General features: G+C 51.2%; 1 protein-coding gene across 2 annotated transcripts in view; it reads left to right on the top strand.

Moving 5' to 3' along the window:
* The first annotated feature begins 482 nt into the window (after positions 1 to 482).
* The window catches only part of LOC116956842 (protein phosphatase 3 catalytic subunit alpha-like), a 67,160-nt gene continuing 46,973 nt past the window's right edge, over positions 483 to 20,669 (top strand). For both annotated transcript variants that reach the window (XM_032978685.2, XM_076054743.1), the window contains exons 1-6: positions 483 to 640; positions 8,296 to 8,499; positions 10,572 to 10,696; positions 11,669 to 11,780; positions 12,039 to 12,184; positions 20,205 to 20,344. In XM_032978685.2, coding sequence (XP_032834576.1) covers positions 586 to 640; positions 8,296 to 8,499; positions 10,572 to 10,696; positions 11,669 to 11,780; positions 12,039 to 12,184; positions 20,205 to 20,344 — 782 coding nt within the window. In that variant the 5' untranslated portion in view covers positions 483 to 585. The remainder of the gene's footprint in view (positions 641 to 8,295; positions 8,500 to 10,571; positions 10,697 to 11,668; positions 11,781 to 12,038; positions 12,185 to 20,204; positions 20,345 to 20,669) is intronic.

Below are 20,669 nucleotides of genomic sequence, written 5' to 3'. Positions count from 1 at the left end.
GTGGCCATGCTGGGTGGGGGTTATTCTGGGTTTGGCGTTGCGAATGGAGCAGGGTGCCATTGGCGGCCTTGTTGGGTTGGGGGCGGTGGCCATGATGGGTGGGGTATAATGTTGGTCGTGGCGGGGCTTGGTGGCCATGTTGGGTTGGGTGTAATGTTCAGCATGGCCGAGGCTTGGCGGTCATGTTGGGTGGGGGGTAATGGGCGTGGCGGCCATGTTGGGTGGGGGTAATTTTGGGCGTGGTCGGGGCTTGACGACCATGTTGGGTCGGGGGATAATGTTGTGAGTGACCGGGGCGTGGTGGCCATTTTGGGTGGGGATTAATGTTGGGCTTGGTGGCCATGTTGTGTGGGGGGTCTAATGTTGGGCGTGGTCGGGGCTTGGCGGCCATGTTGGGTTGGGAAGGGTAATGTTGGGCGTGGCCGGGGCGTGGTGGCCATGTTGGGTTGGGATGAGTAATGTTGGGCGTGGCCGGGGCTTGGCGGCCATGCTGGGTGGGGGTGGGCTTGCAGCCAGGAGACGTCACCGCGCATCCGGGTCTCGGGTCTCCGCTCTCTTCTCGGTCTCCGTCTCTTCGCGTCCCCCATGGCCGCCCCGCTCAAGGACGGGAAGCTACCCACGACGGAGCGGGCGGTGAAGGGTGAGCGGCAGGAGGAGGCCGACGGCGAGGCGGCGGCGGGGGCGTGGGGGGGGTCGGCGTCTTGAGCGCATGCGGAGCTGGAGGCGAGACTCGGGCTGTGCGGCCTAGCGCCATTAGCAAAGCCTCGGTCTCGCCTGGGTTCTCTGCGGCGAATGGCGCCTTGTGGGGCCCCCGGGGGTGGTAAGGAGAGCGGGGTGGTGGTGGTGGGTGGTGGTAATGATGATGGGGCTATTAATGGATTGCGTGTCAGTGTGTGTCAAGTGTGCTGCTCTATGTTTGCGCTGCTGTGTCTGCTGTTGTGTGTGTGTCATTGTGCTGTGTGTCTGTTTGTCTGCTGTTGTGTGTATTCTGCTGTACGTGTCAATGTGCTAGTGTGTGTATGTCAATGTGCTGCTGTGTATCAGTGTGCTGTGTGCCAGTGTGTGTCAGTGCTGCCGTGTATCATTGTGGTGCTGTGTGCCAAGTCTACTGCTGCGTGTGTGTCAGTGTGCTGGTGTGTGTCAGTGTGCTGGTGTGTGTCTGTGCTGTGTGTGTGTCAGCGTGTTTGTTTGTGTCAGTGTGCTGTATGTCTGTGCTGTGTGTGTGTGTCAGCGTTCTGTGTGTCAGCGTGCCGTGTGTGTGTCAATGTGTATGTGAGTGCTGTGTGTCAGTGTGCTGTGTGTGTGTCAGCGTGCTGTGTGTCAGCGTGCCGTGTGTGTATCAGTGTGCTGTGTGTCAGTGTGCTGTGTGTCAGTGTGCTGTGTGTCAGTGTGCTGTGTGTCAGTGTGCTGTGTGTCAGCGTGCTGTGTGTGTCAGCGTGCCGTGTGTGTCAATGTGTATGTCAGTGTGATGTGTGTGTGTGTCAGCGTGCTGTGTGTGTGTGTCAGCGTTCTGTGTGTCAGCATGCCGTATGTGTGTGTCAATGTGTATGTGAGTGTGCTGTGTGTGTGTCAGCGTTCTGTGTGTCAGCGTGCCGTGTGTGTGTCAGTGTGCTGTATGTCAGCGTGCTGTGTGTGTGTCAATGTGTATGTGAGTGTGCTGTGTGTGTCAGCGTGCTGTGTATGTCAGCGTGCCGTGTGTGTGTCAATGTGTATGTCAGTGTGCTGTGTGTTAGCGTGCTGTGTGTCAGCGTGCCACGTGTGTGTGTCAATTTGTATGTCAATGTGCTGTGTGTATGTCAATGTGCTGTGTGTGTCAGTGTGCTGTGTGTGTGTCAGTGTGCTGTGTGTGTGTCTGCGTGCTGTGTGTGTGTCAGCGTGCTGTGTGTGTGTCAGTGTGCTGTGTGTGTGTCAGCGTGCTGTGTGTGTGTCAGCGTGCTGTGTGTGTGTCAGCGTGCTGTGTGTGTGTGTCAGCGTGCTGTGTGTGTGTCAGCGTGCTGTGTGTGTGTCAGCGTGCTGTGTGTGTGTCAGCGTTCTGTGTGTCAGCGTACCGTGTGTGTGTGTCAATGTGTATGTCAGTGTGCTATGTGTGTGTGTCAGCGTGCTGTGTGTGTGTCAGCGTTCTGTGTGTCAGCGTGCCGTGTGTGTGTGTCAATGTGTATGTGAGTGCTGTGTGTCAGTGTGCTGTGTGTGTGTCAGCGTGCTGTGTGTCAGCGTGCTGTGTCTGTGTCAATGTGTATGTCAGTGTGCTGTGTGTGTGTGTCAGTGTGCTGTGTGTGTGTCAGTGTGCTGTGCGTGTGTCAGTGTGCTGTGTGTGTGTCAGTGTGCTGTGTGTGTGTCAGTGTGCTATGTGTGTGTCAGTGTGCTGTGTGTGTGTCAGCGTGCTGTGTGTGTGTCAGCGTGCTGTGTGTGTGTCAGCGTGCTGTGTGTGTGTCAGTGTGCTGTGTGTCAGCGTGCCGTGTGTTTGTGTCAATGTGTTGTGTGGGTGTCGTGTGTCAGTATGTGTGTCAATGTTCTGTGTGTGTCAGTGTATGTGTCAGCGTGCAGTGTGTCAGTGTGCTGTGTGTCAGTGTCCTGGTGTGTGTCAGTGTCCTGCTGTGTGTCCATGTGCTGTTTGTCAGTGTGTGTCAGTGTGCTGTGTGTGTCAGTGTCCTGTTGTGTGTCAGTGTCCTGCTGTGTGTCGTGTGTTGTGTCTGTCAGTGTCCTGCTGTGTGTCAGTGTGCTGTGTGTCAGTGTCCTGGTGTGTGTCAGTGTCCTGCTGTGTGTCGTGTGCTGTGTGTGTCAGTGTCCTGCTGTGTGTCAGTGTCCTGCTGTGTGTCGTGTGTTGTGTCTGTCAGTGTGTGAGTCAGTTTGCTGTGTAGTGTAGCGGTTAGCGCGCTGAACTACAAACCCAGCAACCCGAGTTCGATTCCATCTCACAGCCAACAGCAGTGATGATGGTCTGAACCGGTTCTGGGCCTCCCCTAGATCGACTCAGCCTAAAATTAGTACCTTGTGCAGTGGGTTAAAACATTGCCTCTGGGCCACTGGGGAGACAAAGGTGGCCGGGTGTGGTGCTGGCCACCCCCCCCCGCCCCGTGCCATGCCGGCCTTCATAGATGCTGCTTGCTAACAGCACTTGCCCCAACAGTCTGTTAAGGCTACACGGGGGAGCTTTGTGCGTCTCTGTGTGCTGCTGTGTGCCAGTGTTTCGATTAGCGCCGTTGGCTCCGCACGGTGCGAAAGAAGTTCAACATAGTGCTGTGTGCGTCAGGGGTCATGCCGTTAGCGTGATGTATAACATTGGCCCGTTAATATTGAAGTGTCTTAAGAATGGTTTCACATTAGATGGGGTCAGTGCATTTAATTACAGGCCTTTGGATTGACGAGAAGATACATTATGAGACGCATATTGAACACATTAACCTTTAGTTAAGACAGAATCTTGGCTTTTAGTACAGGCGAGTTATCCGTATGTCCTGTGGTGAGGCATAATTTTTTCAAGGCAGTGACACTCCCAGTCTTTGGGCGCCGAAGTGGCTAGAATATATAGGAATAGGTTTTACCCTTTTAACTGGCACAAAAACTGAGACCTTTATTCAAGGCATCATGTTTGCAATAACCGCAACACAAGCAGTCAAAATGCAAACAAAAAATACAACTCTGATAATAATATGCACTGTCCTTGAATTTGATTGGTCCACACCCGAGACAGCTTTTCTTAGAGCCTAGTCTCCATTGGTGTTGGACCAGAAGACACCAAAAGGCGTACAACTCAAAAACAGCACACTATCAGAGTATTGAGGGCTCGGGGTGAGCATGTACATTATGAGACCTCCTTTGCCAGTAACAAGATATAGGAATAGGTTTTACCCTTTTAACTGGCACAAAAACTGACACCTTTATTCAAGGCATCATGTTTGCAATAACCACAACACAAGCAGTCAAAATGCAAACAAAAAAGACAACTCTGATAATAATATGCACTGTCCTTGAATTTGATTGGTCCACACCCGAGACAGCTTTTCTTATAGCCTAGTCTCCATTGGTGTTGGACCAGAAGATGCCAAAAGGCGTACAACTCAAAAACAGCACACTATCAGAGTATTGAGGGCTCGGGGTAAGCATGTACATTATGAGACCTCCTTTGGCAGTAACAAGATATAGGAATAGGTTTTACCCTTTTAACTGGCACAAAAACTGACACCTATATCTTGTTACTGGCAAAGGAGGTCTCATAATGTACATGCTCACCCCGAGCCCTCAATACTCTTATAGTGTGCTGTTTTTGAGTTGTACGCCTTTTGGCATCTTCTGGTCCAACACCAATGGAGACTAGGCTCTAAGAAAAGCTGTCTCGGGTGTGGACCAATCAAATTCAAGGACAGTGCATATTATTACGAGAGTTGTCCTTTTTGTTTGCATTTTGACTGCTTGTGTGGTGGTTATTGCAAACATGATGCCTTGAATAAAGGTGTATATTGAATAAAGGTGTATATTGCACATTAACATCACTCGCCCCGACCACTTCTTCATGACCCTTGAGCTACACCCATTTCAAACCTTTTAAAACAGTCTGCCTCAGCAGCAGGCCATGCTTTCCCACCTGATGACGGACGCTTGTGTTGCGCCCGAAACGTCGTGATTTATTTTATTTTATACCTACGTGACTTTACCGAAAGAACCAAACGGTATGGATTCCTGCAGTCACGAAAGCTTCAAATCAAGATTGTACATTTGGAGTTTGCATGTCTATATTTCTCCCCGTGGTCGCTTTTACGGATCCTCTGGTTTTGCCCTCGACATTTAGAATAATGCGTTGAGAGTATTTGGCGGCTGCTATAAATTTCCACGTGGTGAGGGTCAGCCTCTTCGTTGAGCTGTCATTTGTGATGGCCAGGTCGTTCCTAAAAAAAATAGCTGTACAGCTCAGTGGGCCTTACCTGGTAAAATAAAAATTAAACTTGAATAGTCTATTCTGATATAGTCTTTCAATGCGCCTCAGTCAGGGCCTTGAATAGTCTCGATGTCACTCTTTATCCTTACCTTTTAATCTCAGATGCATGTACGTGTGTTGCAGTTATTTCACACTGTATGTAGCCAACCGTGCTCGTTGGAGGTAGTGTATAGTGTAGAATATAGTGTGTGTGTGTATATTGCACTTCTTTCATACCGCACATACCCAACCGTACTAATCGGAGGTGCGGGGGGGAAGGACAACAAACTAAACACAGAAAGCAGTTTTAAAGAAATTGGTTTGTGAATCTAGATGATGATTTTAAAAGTGCACAGCTCCAGTGGCTTGCTAATATCGGAAGGAGGAGTGTTCCAGACGGCCGCAGAACCGCATCTGAAAGCGCCCGATGTGGTGGCCGTATTTATTCGATGGCTTGCCAAAAGCTGCTGCTGCTGCTGCTGCGAGGATGACCTGGATTTTGCGTGACGATGGTTTATCGCTCTTGGATGAGATCAGCGAGGTAATTGTGGTTCATTTGTGGTGAGCACTTTGTGTGTGCCAGGTGCCTCACTCCACGAAGCACATTTAATGGGCTCGCTAAAATGAAATCTCCATAGCAGAGGGAAGAGAACATTAACTCTGTTACTCCCATTTTCATACGAGATTGTATTTAATAAAAAAAACATTTGTATCTTCCGAAGGGAAAATTGACCTTCTGTACTCAGCCGGACCGATGGCGTTCAAGTCCTGTGCTGTTTTTAAATTGCGAACATTTTCCCCGCAGCGTTCAGTTGGTGGTGCTCACAATATTTTTTTAAATTAAATTTGAATAAAAAAATAATAGCAGCCTGGTTGGGCACTTGGGACAACATTGTCCCGGATGTGTTTTTAAGTCTTTATTTTAACAGTACTATATAATGTTGTTTGTCTCTTAACTGTAATTCTTTAATATGTTATTGCTCGTTTGAATGTTAGGTTAGTAATCACACGTCGTCTGTGCTGCTCTCCAGTTTCCTGGGTTAAAAAAGTGGGCTAGGTTTTGCCCAATTCTTGCCAAGTTGGCTTAACTTAATTAACACGGTTAGCTACGTACAGTGCGAAAGAAGTTCAACATAAGTACATACATACACAGAGACCCACAGACACCCAAGACCTATAGAGACCCACAGAGAAACCACAGATTAGCACGGTTGGATATGTACGTTGCAAAAGAAGTTAATTAGACATACATACAATTAACTAACTCACTCTCACAGCCCCATCCTGATCATCCAAGGCACAATACAAACCGACTTACATGTGTGTTGGTCATGCCCGGACATCGCAAATTAGTAACCAGAAGATATCGGCCTTCTTCAGCGACACGAAGCGGCACCAACCTCTCTCCGTCAATTGAAACTTCACAGTGGGGATGTAAAAAAAGACGGGGTTCTCTTTCATAAACACCCAGCACATGGCCTGCTCCAAGCTTTCAACATTATAGCCAGAAAAATAAACCATCTTGGCTACCTGGAAAGACCTCGAACTTCCTCCCCCCCCTCCTCCTCTTCACGGGGACAACGGCGTAACACGCTGCCATAGTTCACGCCACCAGCACCCACAACCTTAAAAGGGGGAATTGGAGGTCAGGTGGTCTCCTCCCCGGCCTCCTCCTCCACCCTACAATCACCAACACCACCTCCTCAAATTTCTATTTAAAGCTTTCGTGACTGCAGGGATTCATATTCTTGGTTCTTTCGGTAAAGTCGTCACGTAGAAGGGAAATAATAAAATAAAGATTATTTAATAAAAAATACCACCGCCTCAGTTTAAAATGTGCGAGGAAAGGTGGAGGGAGGCGGGGGGAGGGATAGAAGGATGCCCTCCCCTGTTCCTTTCATCAGTTAAGATAAGATGGGACCCATCTTACCTTCGTCACTGGAAGAAACTTCACCTCCACTTTAAGCAGTCAATTTCGCTTGCTTAGTTTCTGCTCCTCACTCCAAGCTCACTTATTGTTCCCTAGCTCACCCCACGACCCCCCCCCCCCCCCCCCATTAGCACCATTATCACCGTGAATGTTTCCCTCTTCACATTCTCATTACACGGCTATTGCTCAATAACCCCATTCATTCGATCTGTTCATCATCATCATTTACCATCATCAGTTCCGCTTTCACCGAATTCACGCATCATCACAGATTCACCACCTATTGCTTCCTCTCATTTATTCTGTACACCGCATCTACAAAGACAAAGATTCAGACTGTTGGGGCAAGTGCTGTTAGCGAGCACCTATGAAGGCCGGCACGGCACACGAGGGGGTGGGAGGCCAGCACCACGCCCGGCCGCCTTTGTCTCCCCAGTGGCGATGTTAACACACACCGCACCAGGTACTCATTTGAGGTCGAGTCGATCTTGGGGAGGCCCATGACCGTTACTCGTGTTGGCCCGTGAGCGGGAATCGAACTCAGGTCGCTTGGTTCGTAGCGCAGCTCGCTCTGCCTTTACATTCACACGCGCGCGTTGTAGCGTTATTCTCCGAGCGGTGCATTTGTTGAGGCGCTGTGTGAATTACGTTCAAGCAAGGTGAGATGAGAATAGGGGGAAGAGGTTGTCAGCCCCAACACTCGAAGCTGCCGCGCGTGTATGCTGTATGATCCGTAGAGTGTCCCTTCTCCACCCCACCTTCTCCACACCCTATCTCACCTTAGGATGCTGCTGACTTCCTCCTCCCCCCCCCCCCCTCCCCCGTGGCAGGTTAAGATAAGATGGACCCAGGATAGAGGAGAGATTGCCACACCAACATACCAAGCCGCGTGTATTTTCATGTGATTTGTAGCGTGTCCTTTCTCCGCTGCTGCATACTTCCTCCTCGCCCCTCCTTCACCAACCACCCCGCCCCCCCCGGTATATAAAAACACCCACTCACCCTCACCTCCGTCAGAAGACCCCCTTTTGGGGTGTGCATCGAGCATTCCTTCCCCACACCTAGACGCGGTCAAGTGCCAGTAAGTCGCCCCCCCCGCCCACCTCATTCCCCACGGTTTTTCTGTCTCCCCCCTTCCCCTGAAACCATTGACGTGTTGTATCGGGCTCGCGCACTTACTGTGATAAAATCATGAATAAAATAACTCTCTCCCCGTGTCTCTCTCTTCCCCCACCCTCCCCCTGTGTCTCCATCTCTGCCTCTCCCCATGTCCCTCTGACTCCCCACGTGCCTCTCTCTCCCCGTGTCCTGCCTCTCGTTCTCCCCATGTCCCTCTGACTCCCCACGTGCCCCTCTCTCCCCGTATCCTCTCCCTTTTTCTGTTGCCGTTTCCCTCTCTCCCCCCTATGCCCCCCCCCCTCCGTACCCTCCCCCATGCCCCCCACCGGTGCAGCGGTGCCGTTCCCCCCTTCACGCTGCCTCTCCGCGCGGGAGCTCTTTGATGAGGCGACCTCGGCCCCACGCCTGGAGGTGCTGCGCTCGCACCTCCTGCGCGAGGGCCGCGTGGAGGAGGAGGCGGCCATCCTCATCCTCAAGCGCGGGGCCGATGTGCTCCGCGCGGAGCCCACGGTGCTCGACATCGCCGCCCCGCTCACTGGTAACCCTCGCCTCTCGCTCACGAGCAACCGCTCACCGTTAACCCCTCACCTCTTGGCCACTAGCAACCACTCACCGTTAACTCCTCGCCTCTCGCTCACGAGCAGCCGCTCACCGTTAACCCCTCACCTCTTGGTCACTAGCAACCACTCACAGTTAACCCCTCGCCTCTCGCACATGAGCAACCGCTCACCGTTAACCCCTCACCTCTTGGCCACTAGCAACCACTCAACGTTAACCCCTCGCCTCTCGCTTACGAGCAACCTCTCACCGATAACCCTGAATACCAACCGCTCGGTTGCCCGGCTACCGCTAGCAGCCGCTCGCTTGCAACTGCTCACCGCTATCAACCGCTCACCGTTACCCTCACCTCTCGCTCGCTCGGTTACCGCTAGCAACCCCTCACCGTAACTCTCATCTCTTGCTTTCTCGTTTACCGCGAGCAACCGGTCACCATTAGCATCCGCTCACCGTTACCCTCACCTCTCGCTCGGTAGGTTAACACTAGCGGCCACTCAACCGCTATGAAGCGCTCACCTGTACCCTCACCGCCACCGCTATCAAGCGCTCACCTGTACACTCACCGCCACCGCTAGCAACCACTTGCTCACTAGCTACCACTCACTGCTAGCAAACGGTGGCGGTGAGGACCGATAGCCGGTCCTCACCGCCACTCGCTCACTCGCCCAGTTACCACTAGCAACTGCTCACCGGTACCCTCACCTCCCGCTCGCTCACCTCCCGCTCGCTCAGTTAACACTAGAAACTGCTTACCACTCAGTTAACGCTAGAAACTGCTTAACGCTAGCAACCGCTCATCGGTACCCTCACCTCCCGCTCGTTCAGTTAACGCTAGCAACTGCTTAATGCTCAGTTAACGCTAGCAACTGCTTAATGCTCAGTTAACGCTAGCAACTGCTTAACGCTCAGTTAACGCTAGCAACTGCTTAATGCTCAGTTAACGCTAGCAACTGCTTACCACTAGCATCCGCTCACCGTTAACCCTCACCGCCATCGCTAGCAGCCGCTCACTGCTAGCAGCCGCACACTGGTACCCTCACCGCTCACCGCTAGAAACTGCTCACCGGTAACCCGCACCTCTCGCTCACTAGCAACCGCTCACTCGCCCGGTTACCGCTAGCAACCGCTCACGGGTAACTTCACTGCCGTTTACTCACCAAGTTACCACTAGCAACCGCTCGACTCGCCAAGTTACATTTATAATCTCTCGACTGGGGGCTACCGCTTGCTTTTTGGCTGTGGTTACGAGTTAGCCGATTACTTAGGCCAGGGGTGGGGAACATTTTTTTTAGCCAAGGGCCATTTGGATCTTTATAAAAAATTAGCCCGTTATATTTGGTCAAACATTTAATTAACTCACTCCTAATGTGATTGCTGGAACTGCTTCTCTTTGGTGAGGCGTGTGACGATGTTAGCTGGTATTGATGATATTGCTACTCGCAACTGCTTTTCCAGGTTTGCTCCTAGATTTATTGAATTTCGAGTCCCGCCTGTGGTTGCCTTGGCAGTGCCACACCAAATGATTTCGCAGGCCACATACGGCCCGCGGGCCAGAAGTTCCCCACCCCTGACTTAGGCGATCGGTCACCTGGGAAATCTGTCCCCTCGTTACCTAGGTAAAGAGCTGGTTACCTAGGTAACCAGGGGTCCATGTGACTCGCTAAAATAAACTAAAAAACTAAACTCTTTTCATTTTACCAGGTAAGGCCCCACTGAGCTGTGTAGCTCTTTTTTCAGAAGCGACCACCTGGCCATCGCAAAAATGATAGCTCCACCAAGTGGCTGATGCCATAGTTGCATAGAAATTTAAAGGAGCGGCCAAATACTCCTAAATGCTGCGATGTCGATTCTAAATGTGAAGGTTAAAAACCGGAGGGCCCGGGGAAAAATCCACACGACCACGGGGAGAGAGAGAGAGAGAGACGCAGACTCCAAATATAGACTAGCAGACATCGAACCCACCTCCTTATACCAGGCGAAGTAGTTAACATCTCCTAGCCACCGTGGTTCCCACCAGTTGACTCTCTCCTCCTCCCCCCCCTCCTTTCCCAGTGTGTGGAGATGTCCATGGGCAGTTCTATGACCTAATGAAGTTGTTTGAGGTGGGAGGCTCCCCGGCTCAGACGCGGTACCTGTTCCTGGGAGACTACGTGGACCGTGGATACTTTAGCATCGAGGTGAGTGACCCCTCACCACTTACACACCCACTCACCCACCCACTCACACTCACCAACTCACTGATCCACCCACCCACTCACCCACTTACCCACTCACTCACCCACTCACTCACTCAACTACTCACTGACCCGCTCACCCAGCCACCCACACACTCACCCACCGATCCACCCATCCACTCACTGAATTACTCACTCACTGACCCACCCACTTACTCATCACCCACACACTCACCCATTCACACTCAATCTACTCACTCGCCCACGACGAGATGGCGAATCATTAACGTTCAAGCGACAGTGTCGGGGGAAAGCGTTGGGCACGAGTGCCGAGGTGCGGGAAGAGTCATCGAGACAGGGGATTTACGTTGAGGTGAAATTGAGGGATGAACAGTGTACTGTACAAACAAACAAAGATCCCCCATCTTTTACAGACTGTTGAGGCAAGTGCTGTTAGCGAGCACCTATGGAGACCGGCACGGCACATGAGGGGGTGGGTGGCCAGCACCACGGGGAGGCCCAGAACCGGTTTAGATGATCGTCGCCGGTGTTGGCCGTGAGCAGGAATCGAACTCGGGGCGGACGGGTACCGTACACACTCTCACTTACACACGTGACAGATAGCGACTCGGCATGCCTTAGTACAGCAACATGGGCAAATATCTTGCAGAATGAGTTTTACCAAGAGGGAGGGGTCGATCATTTTGGACCCAGGAACGCAACTCCAGTCTCCCCAATGGTCCACTTATTTGTCGGACGCTGTTTTGCCGAACATGGAAAGGTCTGCCTGTATATTTCTGTGTATATCTCTGCGTGCTGTACCTGTGTATCTCCGTGTGAATCTCTCTGTCTCAGTGCATATCTGTGTATTTCTCTGTATGTCTCCGTGTATATATTTCGTGTGTATATCTTTCTGTATATCTCACGTGTGTATCTCTGTGTATATCGCTGTGTGTGTATCTCTGGGGAGCGCAGTGCGTGCTGTATCTCTGGGCGCTGAAGATTCTCTACCCTGGAAGCCTCTTTCTGCTCCGCGGGAACCACGAGTGTCGCCACCTCACAGAGTACTTCACCTTCAAGCAAGAGTGTGAGGAGACACGTGGGGGAGAGACACGTGGGGGAGACACGGGGGGGAGGCACGGGGGGGGAGGCACGGGGGGTATGTGCGTGGGGGGGAGACACGGGGAGGAGATACGGGGAGAGAGACACGGGGGGGTAGACACGGGGGGGGGGAGATGCGTGGGGGGGAGACACGGGGGGGGGGGAAACCTGGGAGAGTCTCTGCTTGTGTGCGATGCCTGCACGTGTCTCTGTGTGCGCGATGCCTGCACGTGGCGCTCCACAGGCCGTATCAAGTATTCTGACCGCGTGTACGATGCCTGCATGGAGGCGTTTGACTGCCTCCCGCTGGCGGCGGTGATGAATCAGCAGTTCCTCTGCGTCCACGGGGGGCTCTCCCCGGAGCTCCACACCCTCGACCAGATCCGCAGGGTGAGTTCAGCTCTCGCCGGGGCCATTGGCCCGCTTACGAGGTCACTCACGAGCCCGCTCACGAGGTCGCTCACGAGGTCACTGCTGTGGGTTCCTGAAACCGACGTGAACGCATGTTCCTGTCTAAGAGCCCTATCCCTCCCTCTGCTCCCTTTTTTACGATCAGAAGAAACACAAAGGTGCTCAGTTATTTGGCCCCTTTTCTTTCGTCTATCGTGTCATTTTTTTTTGCTTTTTACTTTTTTTGTAGTTTTTACGGACCTTTTTTTCACGTGAAAAAATCTTAACATATTTACACTTTTTTCCCATGTAGCATGATTTCCATCGCGTACTGTGTTCAGATTGAAAACAAAAAAAAAAGCACCCTCAAAAAACTCACTGCTCGATCCCCTCCCATCAGTCACATTACACAGGGCACCCTCTTACAGCTCAACATCTAAAAAAAGATTGAACACCACCCCCCCCCCCCCCCCCCCCCCGTCAACTGAGCAACTGAGCATGGCGAAATTGCAGACAAATTCTGGCAGAAACCAGCACCTTGAAGATGCGCCAAGCCGTTTTATTCGATATGCGCACTTTCCGGCCCTGTATATCACCAGTTTGGCATTGTTTGTTAAAAAGTTCACCAAGCCCTCTACTATATCTTTGCCTGCATTCCCCCTTTATATCCAAAAATAAGAATCGTTGGGGAGAAATTTAAGTTTAACATTTCAGCAAGATATTGCGTAGGTGCTTTAAAAAGCGAGTTGAGGCTTTTACAATGTCAACACTGATGGGCAGCCGTTTCAGGTTTCACCACTCAGTAAACATTCTGGCTTGGTGTCCTGTGTAGTGTGCCAGAAAACTCTTTGTGGTCACCGTACCGTGGGCAATGCTCCAGCTCGGGTCACCCTGGCGTTGAGAATGATGGGGTAGGGTCGAACAGCTCCCAGTGAGGGTTACACGATCGCTGCAGGGCATCGAGTCTCTCCAAGCCTGGTCTTTTGCGCGACCTTCGTACTTGTCGATGATGAAAGCAAACCACACGAGCGTACAGTTTATTACATTCGACATTTGAGAAGTGCTCTTCCCGGTCGCTCTGCTAAAAAAAGGAAGTGGGTACTTTTCTTGCCGACTGGACAGTCAGCTCCGGTAACATTGGACGACCAGGAGCTGACACGTCACCAACACTCATGGCAGGCGTGCCCCCCACTGCTTTTGAGCGAGACTTCCGCAATTTTTGCGGCGATTCTTATTGAATGCAGTCCCATCATTGCAGCCATCTGGGTAGAGAGAAGCCACTGACCGTGCTTGCCCGGTTTCACCAGATCGCCTACCCTAGTGAGATGCGCATCGAATGTAACGCTTCTCAATGGCTAAGCCCACAAGAGAGGGTTAGTCCCGTGTCGGGATTCCGCAAAAGCTGTTCGAGAGTGAGGTCTGATGCAGACCGGGGTTTATTCACTCGGGTATTGACGGGGAAACCCCAGGCCTGTAGGACACTCTTGTAAAAATTGGGAATCTGCGTTAGCGGGGTTACCCATGATGTTAATTTATAATTGCTGCACTGCACCCCCCTCCAGGTTACTGAGAAAAGAAGATGGTGTGGAATACCGCATGAGCGATGGGGTGGTGTACAGAAAGTTTTGCACGGCTTGCAAGCGAAGGGTGGACAGTTGACTCCGTACGCACACGAGACCTTGCCCGCCTCCCTGCGGTGACAAAGCCTAAGACTCCGGCAGCGGCCACACGGTGCTTCCTATGTGACCAACAGAAATGAGGTGACGTCCTCTGAAGTTTGCCGATCAAATGAGCCGGCGGAACGAGGGGAAAAAAAGCAGGGCCACATTGCAGACGCAGCCAGCTGGTTCATGGACCAGGGTTTTCCCTCCAAACGTGAGGGTTTTTATAAAGGCGCCCCCAAGGTTCCGGTTGTTCACTCACCCTTACAAAGTATCCCGGTTACTCTGTAGCAGTTTATCTCCAGAGGCCCCAGGAGCACGCCAATATTTTGAAGGCATCACCTTTCCTCCCCGTGATTGCTTTGGCCATCTCACGGAACTGGGCTTCGTCCCACTGCGCCACGAGTGGGCCCACTGCATTTCTGTTAATTCATCCTGGAGGACGCACAAGAATATACCTCTTGGCACCCGTGGATCCGTTCAGTGTTGTCAAAGCCTTGTAAGAGGGAGGAGAATGTCGTCAGCATCTGCTGTGAGAGTCACTTTCATATTGGGCTCCTTCACGGTTAAGCAAGTTGAGCCTTCATCGAAGTTGACACAGAATAGGTTCCACGACGAGGGTGTAGAGCTGCCCTGACATAGGACAGACAGCCTTGTCTGATAGCTTGACTGAGTTCTATAGGAGCAGTTGGTGCCCTGTTAACTTTGATGACACACTGGGACGTGTTATGAATCAAATCGATTATTTGTATTAAGTTAGCTCCAAATCCAAAAGCTTTGAAGAGTGCCGAGTAGATTCCCCATGGTCAACCCTGTCAAAATATTTATCTTGATCAAGGGAGAGTAAAGCCAGCGGAAAGTCCCAATGTTCAGACCGAGTGATTTGATCTCTGACTAGGAAAATCCCATCATCAGTGGTCCTCCCTGGAACAGTGCATGACTGGTAATTGCCTATAACCTGAGCCAAAAGCCCGTTTAAGCCTTGTGGACACATCCTTAGCTAGAATCATATAATCTGTGCACAACACTTGAGACCTGGACACCAGTTTTTCAGGTATCTTAAGATCACCTTTTTTTGGGAGCAGTCTAAACACTGCTATCCTCCAGGACTTAGGCATCATGTTACTCTCCACTGCTTCTTCTAGAACATCGTTGTAGTATTTCTGCACAGAGTGCCAAAAATGCTGATAAATCTCTCCTGTTAGTCCATCAATCCCTGGCGATTTGTTCCTGGCCAGAGCGGCTCACGGCCATTTCTTTGGTCACTCTTTTCTACCTATGTCAAGAAGCCATCCCTCTTCTTCGCCCAACAGAGACAAATCCTTCCAGATGTCCTTTAGGGCATGTGTAGATATGCACTCTGGGAAAAAGAGATTATTATAGTGTTGAGCAACTTTTGGGGCTATTTGATTATTGTTTGAGGACACGGAGGACCCCATTGTAATCAACGCCGGGTGGCTAAAACACAGTGAGTTGGCATAGTAGGGGGCACAAGTGGTGCATCGGTCAGTCATCTCAGTCAGTCAACCCATGGAACCTGCTGGGTCTACCCTGTGACCTCCTGCCAGCGGGCGTTCGACACCTCACGTGGCCTTGAACTGCACTTAGCCTGGCACAAGCACCGTGGTGACCTCACCGCCACCTAGTGGCGAATAGGGAAACCATTTGGCTTCCCTAATGAGAAGAAAAGTGTTGAGCCAGAGTCCTTGTCAAGGGTGTATTTAAACCGTGAGCGTATCAATGCCCCTTTTGCCTTCTCTTTCTCGAATTCTTTTAGACATTAATTGTTCACCATGTGGTAGGCCTGGATTGTCCCCCATCCTCTGCCTTTGCATTATGCTGCGGACCGTGCTCTCAACATAAACAAATATCATGGTCGTATCGTTGCATACTTCCCCAGGCATTTGAGTCGCGCAGTTCTCAAAGAGATTAGTGAAGATGGCGTCTTCCAAAAGGGCATCATGAAAATGCCAGTTTGCCGATCCCCATGGGAGTCTTTGTATCTTAACATGAAGTATAATGAGTTGATGTTCTGCCAGCGGTGCAGCCCTGATACAGGATGCAACAGCACTATTTCCAAATGTATTTTGAAGCGTAAAATCGGTCGATCCTTGATTGCGACACTGTCCTGTCAACTCGGCCTCTCGTGACGGTAAAACCCTTGCTGCCGAGGATGTTGTATCTGCCACACATCAGTCAGAGCATATACGCAAAGCAGATCCTGCAAGGCATTCAAGATATCGCCGTTGCATTGTTCAGCTCCAGTGCGATCGAGAACATACATTGTGTAATTGCAATCACCTCCCAAAGTGAAGCACCCGTCATTTGTAATGTTCACGCGATGCCTCTGCAGTGCGCAGAAAGAAAAAAAAAGTTTGTCTGCATCATTGATTGGTGCGTAGACATTATTAATGAGGTTCCTTGTTTATACTCTTTGTTTTTTTCGGTTAAGTCACGTAGGTTGAAAAGAAAATCAATGAAATAAATGAAAACAACTAAATGAAATCACGACGTTTCGGGCGCAACACAAGCGTCCGTCATCAGGTGGGGACAACCACAGCGAAGACCGTTGCCGAGATATCTCAGACAGTTGCTGATGACGGACGCTTGTGTTGCGCCCGAAACGTCGTGATTTAATTTAGTCGTTTTCATTTTTTTTTTTTTTTTTTTTTTACCTACGTGACTTTGCTGAAAAAAAACAAAGAGTATGATTGCTTGCAGTCACGAAAGCTTCAAATCTAGGTCCTTGTTTCTTATTTTGACATTGAGGGCACTTCCTGGTACCACTTCAGCTTGGTCAACCACATTGGGTGACTAAACCCTGGCGCAAACAATGTTGCAACCCCAGAGGGGGTGTGAGAATGTTGACTCAAGAACAAATCCCCACCTTTGCCACGATTATCATCCTCGTCTGCCCCCTCGGCGTGGGGTTGCACTATCCGCCGTCCAAATCTGGGAGGTCTTTAAATGGATCATCCTCATCCCCGCTAGATCCCGAGGTTAAGGAAGGACGAGTTATCTACGGATGTCCTCGCCGGAGGTCCAGCTTTTTTTTAAAGGTGGCCGGCGGTGGCTTACTGAAGCGCCGTCTCCCTGGCAGCACACTGAGATGGAATGGGGCCTACTGCTGCCAACTCACGTGGGGCTCTGTGGTTAGGGGCTCTGACTTGAGCCACCCATTGGGTTTTCCACTTTGTCACTCCCCTCCCCTCGCCCCCACTGCTCCGTCTCTGCCTCGGCTCTTGCGCTCGACGAGTATCTTTATGTATTGGTATCCATTGTTTTAAATGTCGTAACGTACGTTTTGCGGGTCAAAAGGGGGGGCTCCATTCGACGCTATCGGAAGAAATTTAGCCTTATTCTTTGGGTCTTTCGGTAATGTCACGTAGGTAATCTACGTCACGTAGATTATCTAGATATCTACGTGACTTTTGCCGAAAGACCCAAAGAACATTAATTCCTGCAGTCACGAAAGCTTTAAGTCATGATTTAAATTGAGCCTTTAAGGTGTATTTCCTATACTCACTTGAAGACCAAATCTCTTCACGACCGGTTTTGTGGAACCAATTACCAATCTGGAACCAATTAAGAGGGGTTCTGCTGTGCTTGCAATAACAGACAGGCCTAATGTGCACGCACGCAAACCTATAAAGAAGGGGTCCGAAGAGGACACTGTCGTGTGTTTATGTTGAACTTCTTTCGCACCGCTCGTAGCCAACCATGCTAATCGGAGGGAGTGTATCGTGTAATATACAGGGTGCTTAAAAAAATAATGTTAACACTTCGGAGAATTTGCAGCAATACCACAATAAATGTGCCTCCGGGCAAGTGTTGACAATGATGACGAGACACGCGGTGCCCGAGACACGTGGTGTCCGAGACACGTGGTGCCCGAGACACGTGGTGTCCGAGACACGCGGTGCCCGAGACACGTGGTGTCCGAGACACGTGGTGCCCGAGACACGTGGTGCCCGAGACACGCGGTGTCCGAGACACGCGGTATCCGAGACACGTGGTGCCCGAGACACGCGGTGTCCGAGACACGCGGTGCCCGAGACACGCGGTGTCCGAGACACGCGGTGTCCGAGACACGTGGTGCCCGAGACACGCGGTGCCCGAGACACGTGGTGCCCGAGACACGCGGTGCCCGAGACACTCGGTGACCGAGACACGTGGTGTCCGAGACACGTGGTGCCCGAGACACGTGGTGTCCGAGACACGCGGTGCCCGAGACACGTGGTGTCCGAGACACGTGGTGCCCGAGACACGTGGTGTCCGAGACACGCGGTGTCCGAGACACGCGGTGCCCGAGACACGTGGTGTCCGAGACACGCGGTGCCCGAGACACGCGGTGTCCGAGACACGCGGTGTCCGAGACACGTGGTGCCCGAGACACGCGGTGTCCGAGACACGCGGTGCCCGAGACACGCGGTGTCCGAGACACGTGGTGCCCGAGACACGCGGTGCCCGAGACACGTGGTGCCCGAGACACGCGGTGACCGAGACACGTGGTGCCCGAGACAGGTGGTGCACCGAGACACGCGGTGCCTGAGACACGTGGTGCCCGAGACACGCGGTGCCCGAGACACGCGGTGCCCGAGACACGCGGTGCCCGAGACACGCGGTGCCTGAGACACGCGGTGTCCAAGACACGCGGTGCCCGAGACACGCGGTGACCGAGACACGTGGTGCCCGAGACACGCGGTGCCCGAGACACGTGGTGTCCGAGACACGTGATGCCCGAGGCACGCGGTACCTGCTTCTTGGGCGAGGCGATTCCAGGGTTTCGTGACCGCGGCGTTTTTGACCTTCGCAAATCTACACATAAACAATAAGGCGTCCATACAAAATGTAAATTGCTTTAAAGTCGCGAATTAATTGATGAATTGATGTTGATTTTGATACTGGCATGCATTGTCACCGGATGTGAGTACGTGTGCAAAATTTGGAATTGATTGGACAACGGGAAGTGGACTAACTTTTGATTGCAAGATTTGACCACGACAAACATGGGAGTCAAGTGAAGTAAACCCGTTGAAAAACTTTCACCTCTAAGGTTAACTGAGGATTCGTAGAACGCGGGACGCGGTTGCTGATGGGAGCAGAAGAGAACGTAGGACGGAACGGCAAAACGACGTGTCCGTAAAACAGAACAAGACGAATTATCAAAAGGTGTATAAAATAAAATAACATTGCAACTCACCGTAGAAGGATGATATTATCACAAATAGAGGCAAAGAAAGAAGGAAAACAAAAGAAAGTTTAAAGGGGTGATTATCCTAGGTCAGTGGTGCTTCTTAACCTGGAGTGCGTGCACCCCATGGGGATGTGAGCTGCCCTTTCTGGGGAGACTAGACATGGCTGGATCATTTGTATTTTTTAGATGGTAAATCATTCGAAAACACGAATCCAGCACAGGGCACGTAAGTGCAACTGCTTTGTTTCATGAACCCCTATGCATTTACAGTGGTACCTCGGTATACGTCGTTAATTCGTTCCAGAAGGGGTAGGACTTGTACCGAAAATGTCGAACACCAAACGAATTTTTCTCATAAGAAATAAAAGGAAAGGAAATAATCCGTTCCAGAGTATAAGAAATGATGTTATATGCCATATTATACATTAATGGGGTTGCATAACATAATGTAGACACTGCTTATTACTAAAATGCATACATAAATTAATAAATACATAAATAAATTGAAATGAAAATACAATTTAACATCACTTGCTGAGAGGAGTTTGATAGCCTACGAGGATGGTGGTGAGGAAGGGGAGGCTTTTCTCACGAACCTTCATAGGACCCATCTTGAGTGAATTCGCCAAAAAAATCACGTTAAAATGACAAAAAAAAACACGTGAAAATTCACGGAGAGTTGCAGCAAGGGGGTTGTGCACCGAACGAGATCTATTGTACAGGCAGACTGACTCATCCCGACCCATACAAGTTCTAGGAAGCGCGTCGTATCTCAAGCAAGACGGCGTATCCCAAGACATTTTTTTTCTCGTCAAAACGCGACGTGTACCAAATTCGATGTATTCCAAAGCGGTCGTATACCGAGGTACGACTGTGTTAACATTATACTTTTTTTTTTACGATTTAGAACCGAAGAGGGAGCAAGGCTGCAGTGAAAGTTAAGAGCTAAGGTTTAGAGTTAAGAGTTAAGGTTTAGGAGCTGTGTGTTAAACCCCACTTCTCCCTCCCTCCCTCCCTCCCTCCCTCCCTCCCTCCCTCCCTCCCTCCCTCCCTCCCTCCCTCCCTCCCTCCCTCCCTCCCTCCCTCCCTCCCTCCCTCCCTCCCTCCCTCCCTCCCTCCCTCCCCACCCTCTCCCTCCCTCCCCTCCCTCCCCCGCTTTCAGCTGGACAGGTTCCGAGAGCCTCCGGCCTACGGCCCGGTCTGCGACCTCCTGTGGTCGGATCCCCTCGAGGACTTTGGGAGCGAGAAGACCCAGGAGCATTTCACCTACAACAGCGTGCGTGGGTGCTCCTACTTCTACAGGTGGGAGGGGGTGATGGGAGGGAGGGCGGGGGTTCGGGGGGGAGGGCATAAGCACATAGACTGACCCACTCACCCACCTTCCAGTTACCACTGTCGGCTACGTACGATGCGAAAGAAGTTCAGCACTTGTACGCACATAGACTCGCATAGTCACTCACCCATCCTCCACTTAGCACGGTTGGCTACGTACGGAGCGAAATAAGTTCTACATGCAGACATAGACTCACATAGTTACTCACCCACTCACTCACCCATCCTCCGATTAGCACGGTTGGCTACGTACGGAGCGAAATAAGTTCTACATGCAGACATAGACTCACATAGT

This window comes from Petromyzon marinus, chromosome 68 (genome assembly GCF_048934315.1).
Source record: "Petromyzon marinus isolate PM22_M1 ecotype Great Lakes invasive population chromosome 68, UKy_Petmar_22M1.pri1.0, whole genome shotgun sequence".
NCBI classification, from domain to species: domain Eukaryota; kingdom Metazoa; phylum Chordata; class Hyperoartia; order Petromyzontiformes; family Petromyzontidae; genus Petromyzon; species Petromyzon marinus.
Note: the sequence above shows the minus strand (reverse complement) of the source record. Positions and strands in the feature narration are given on the sequence as shown.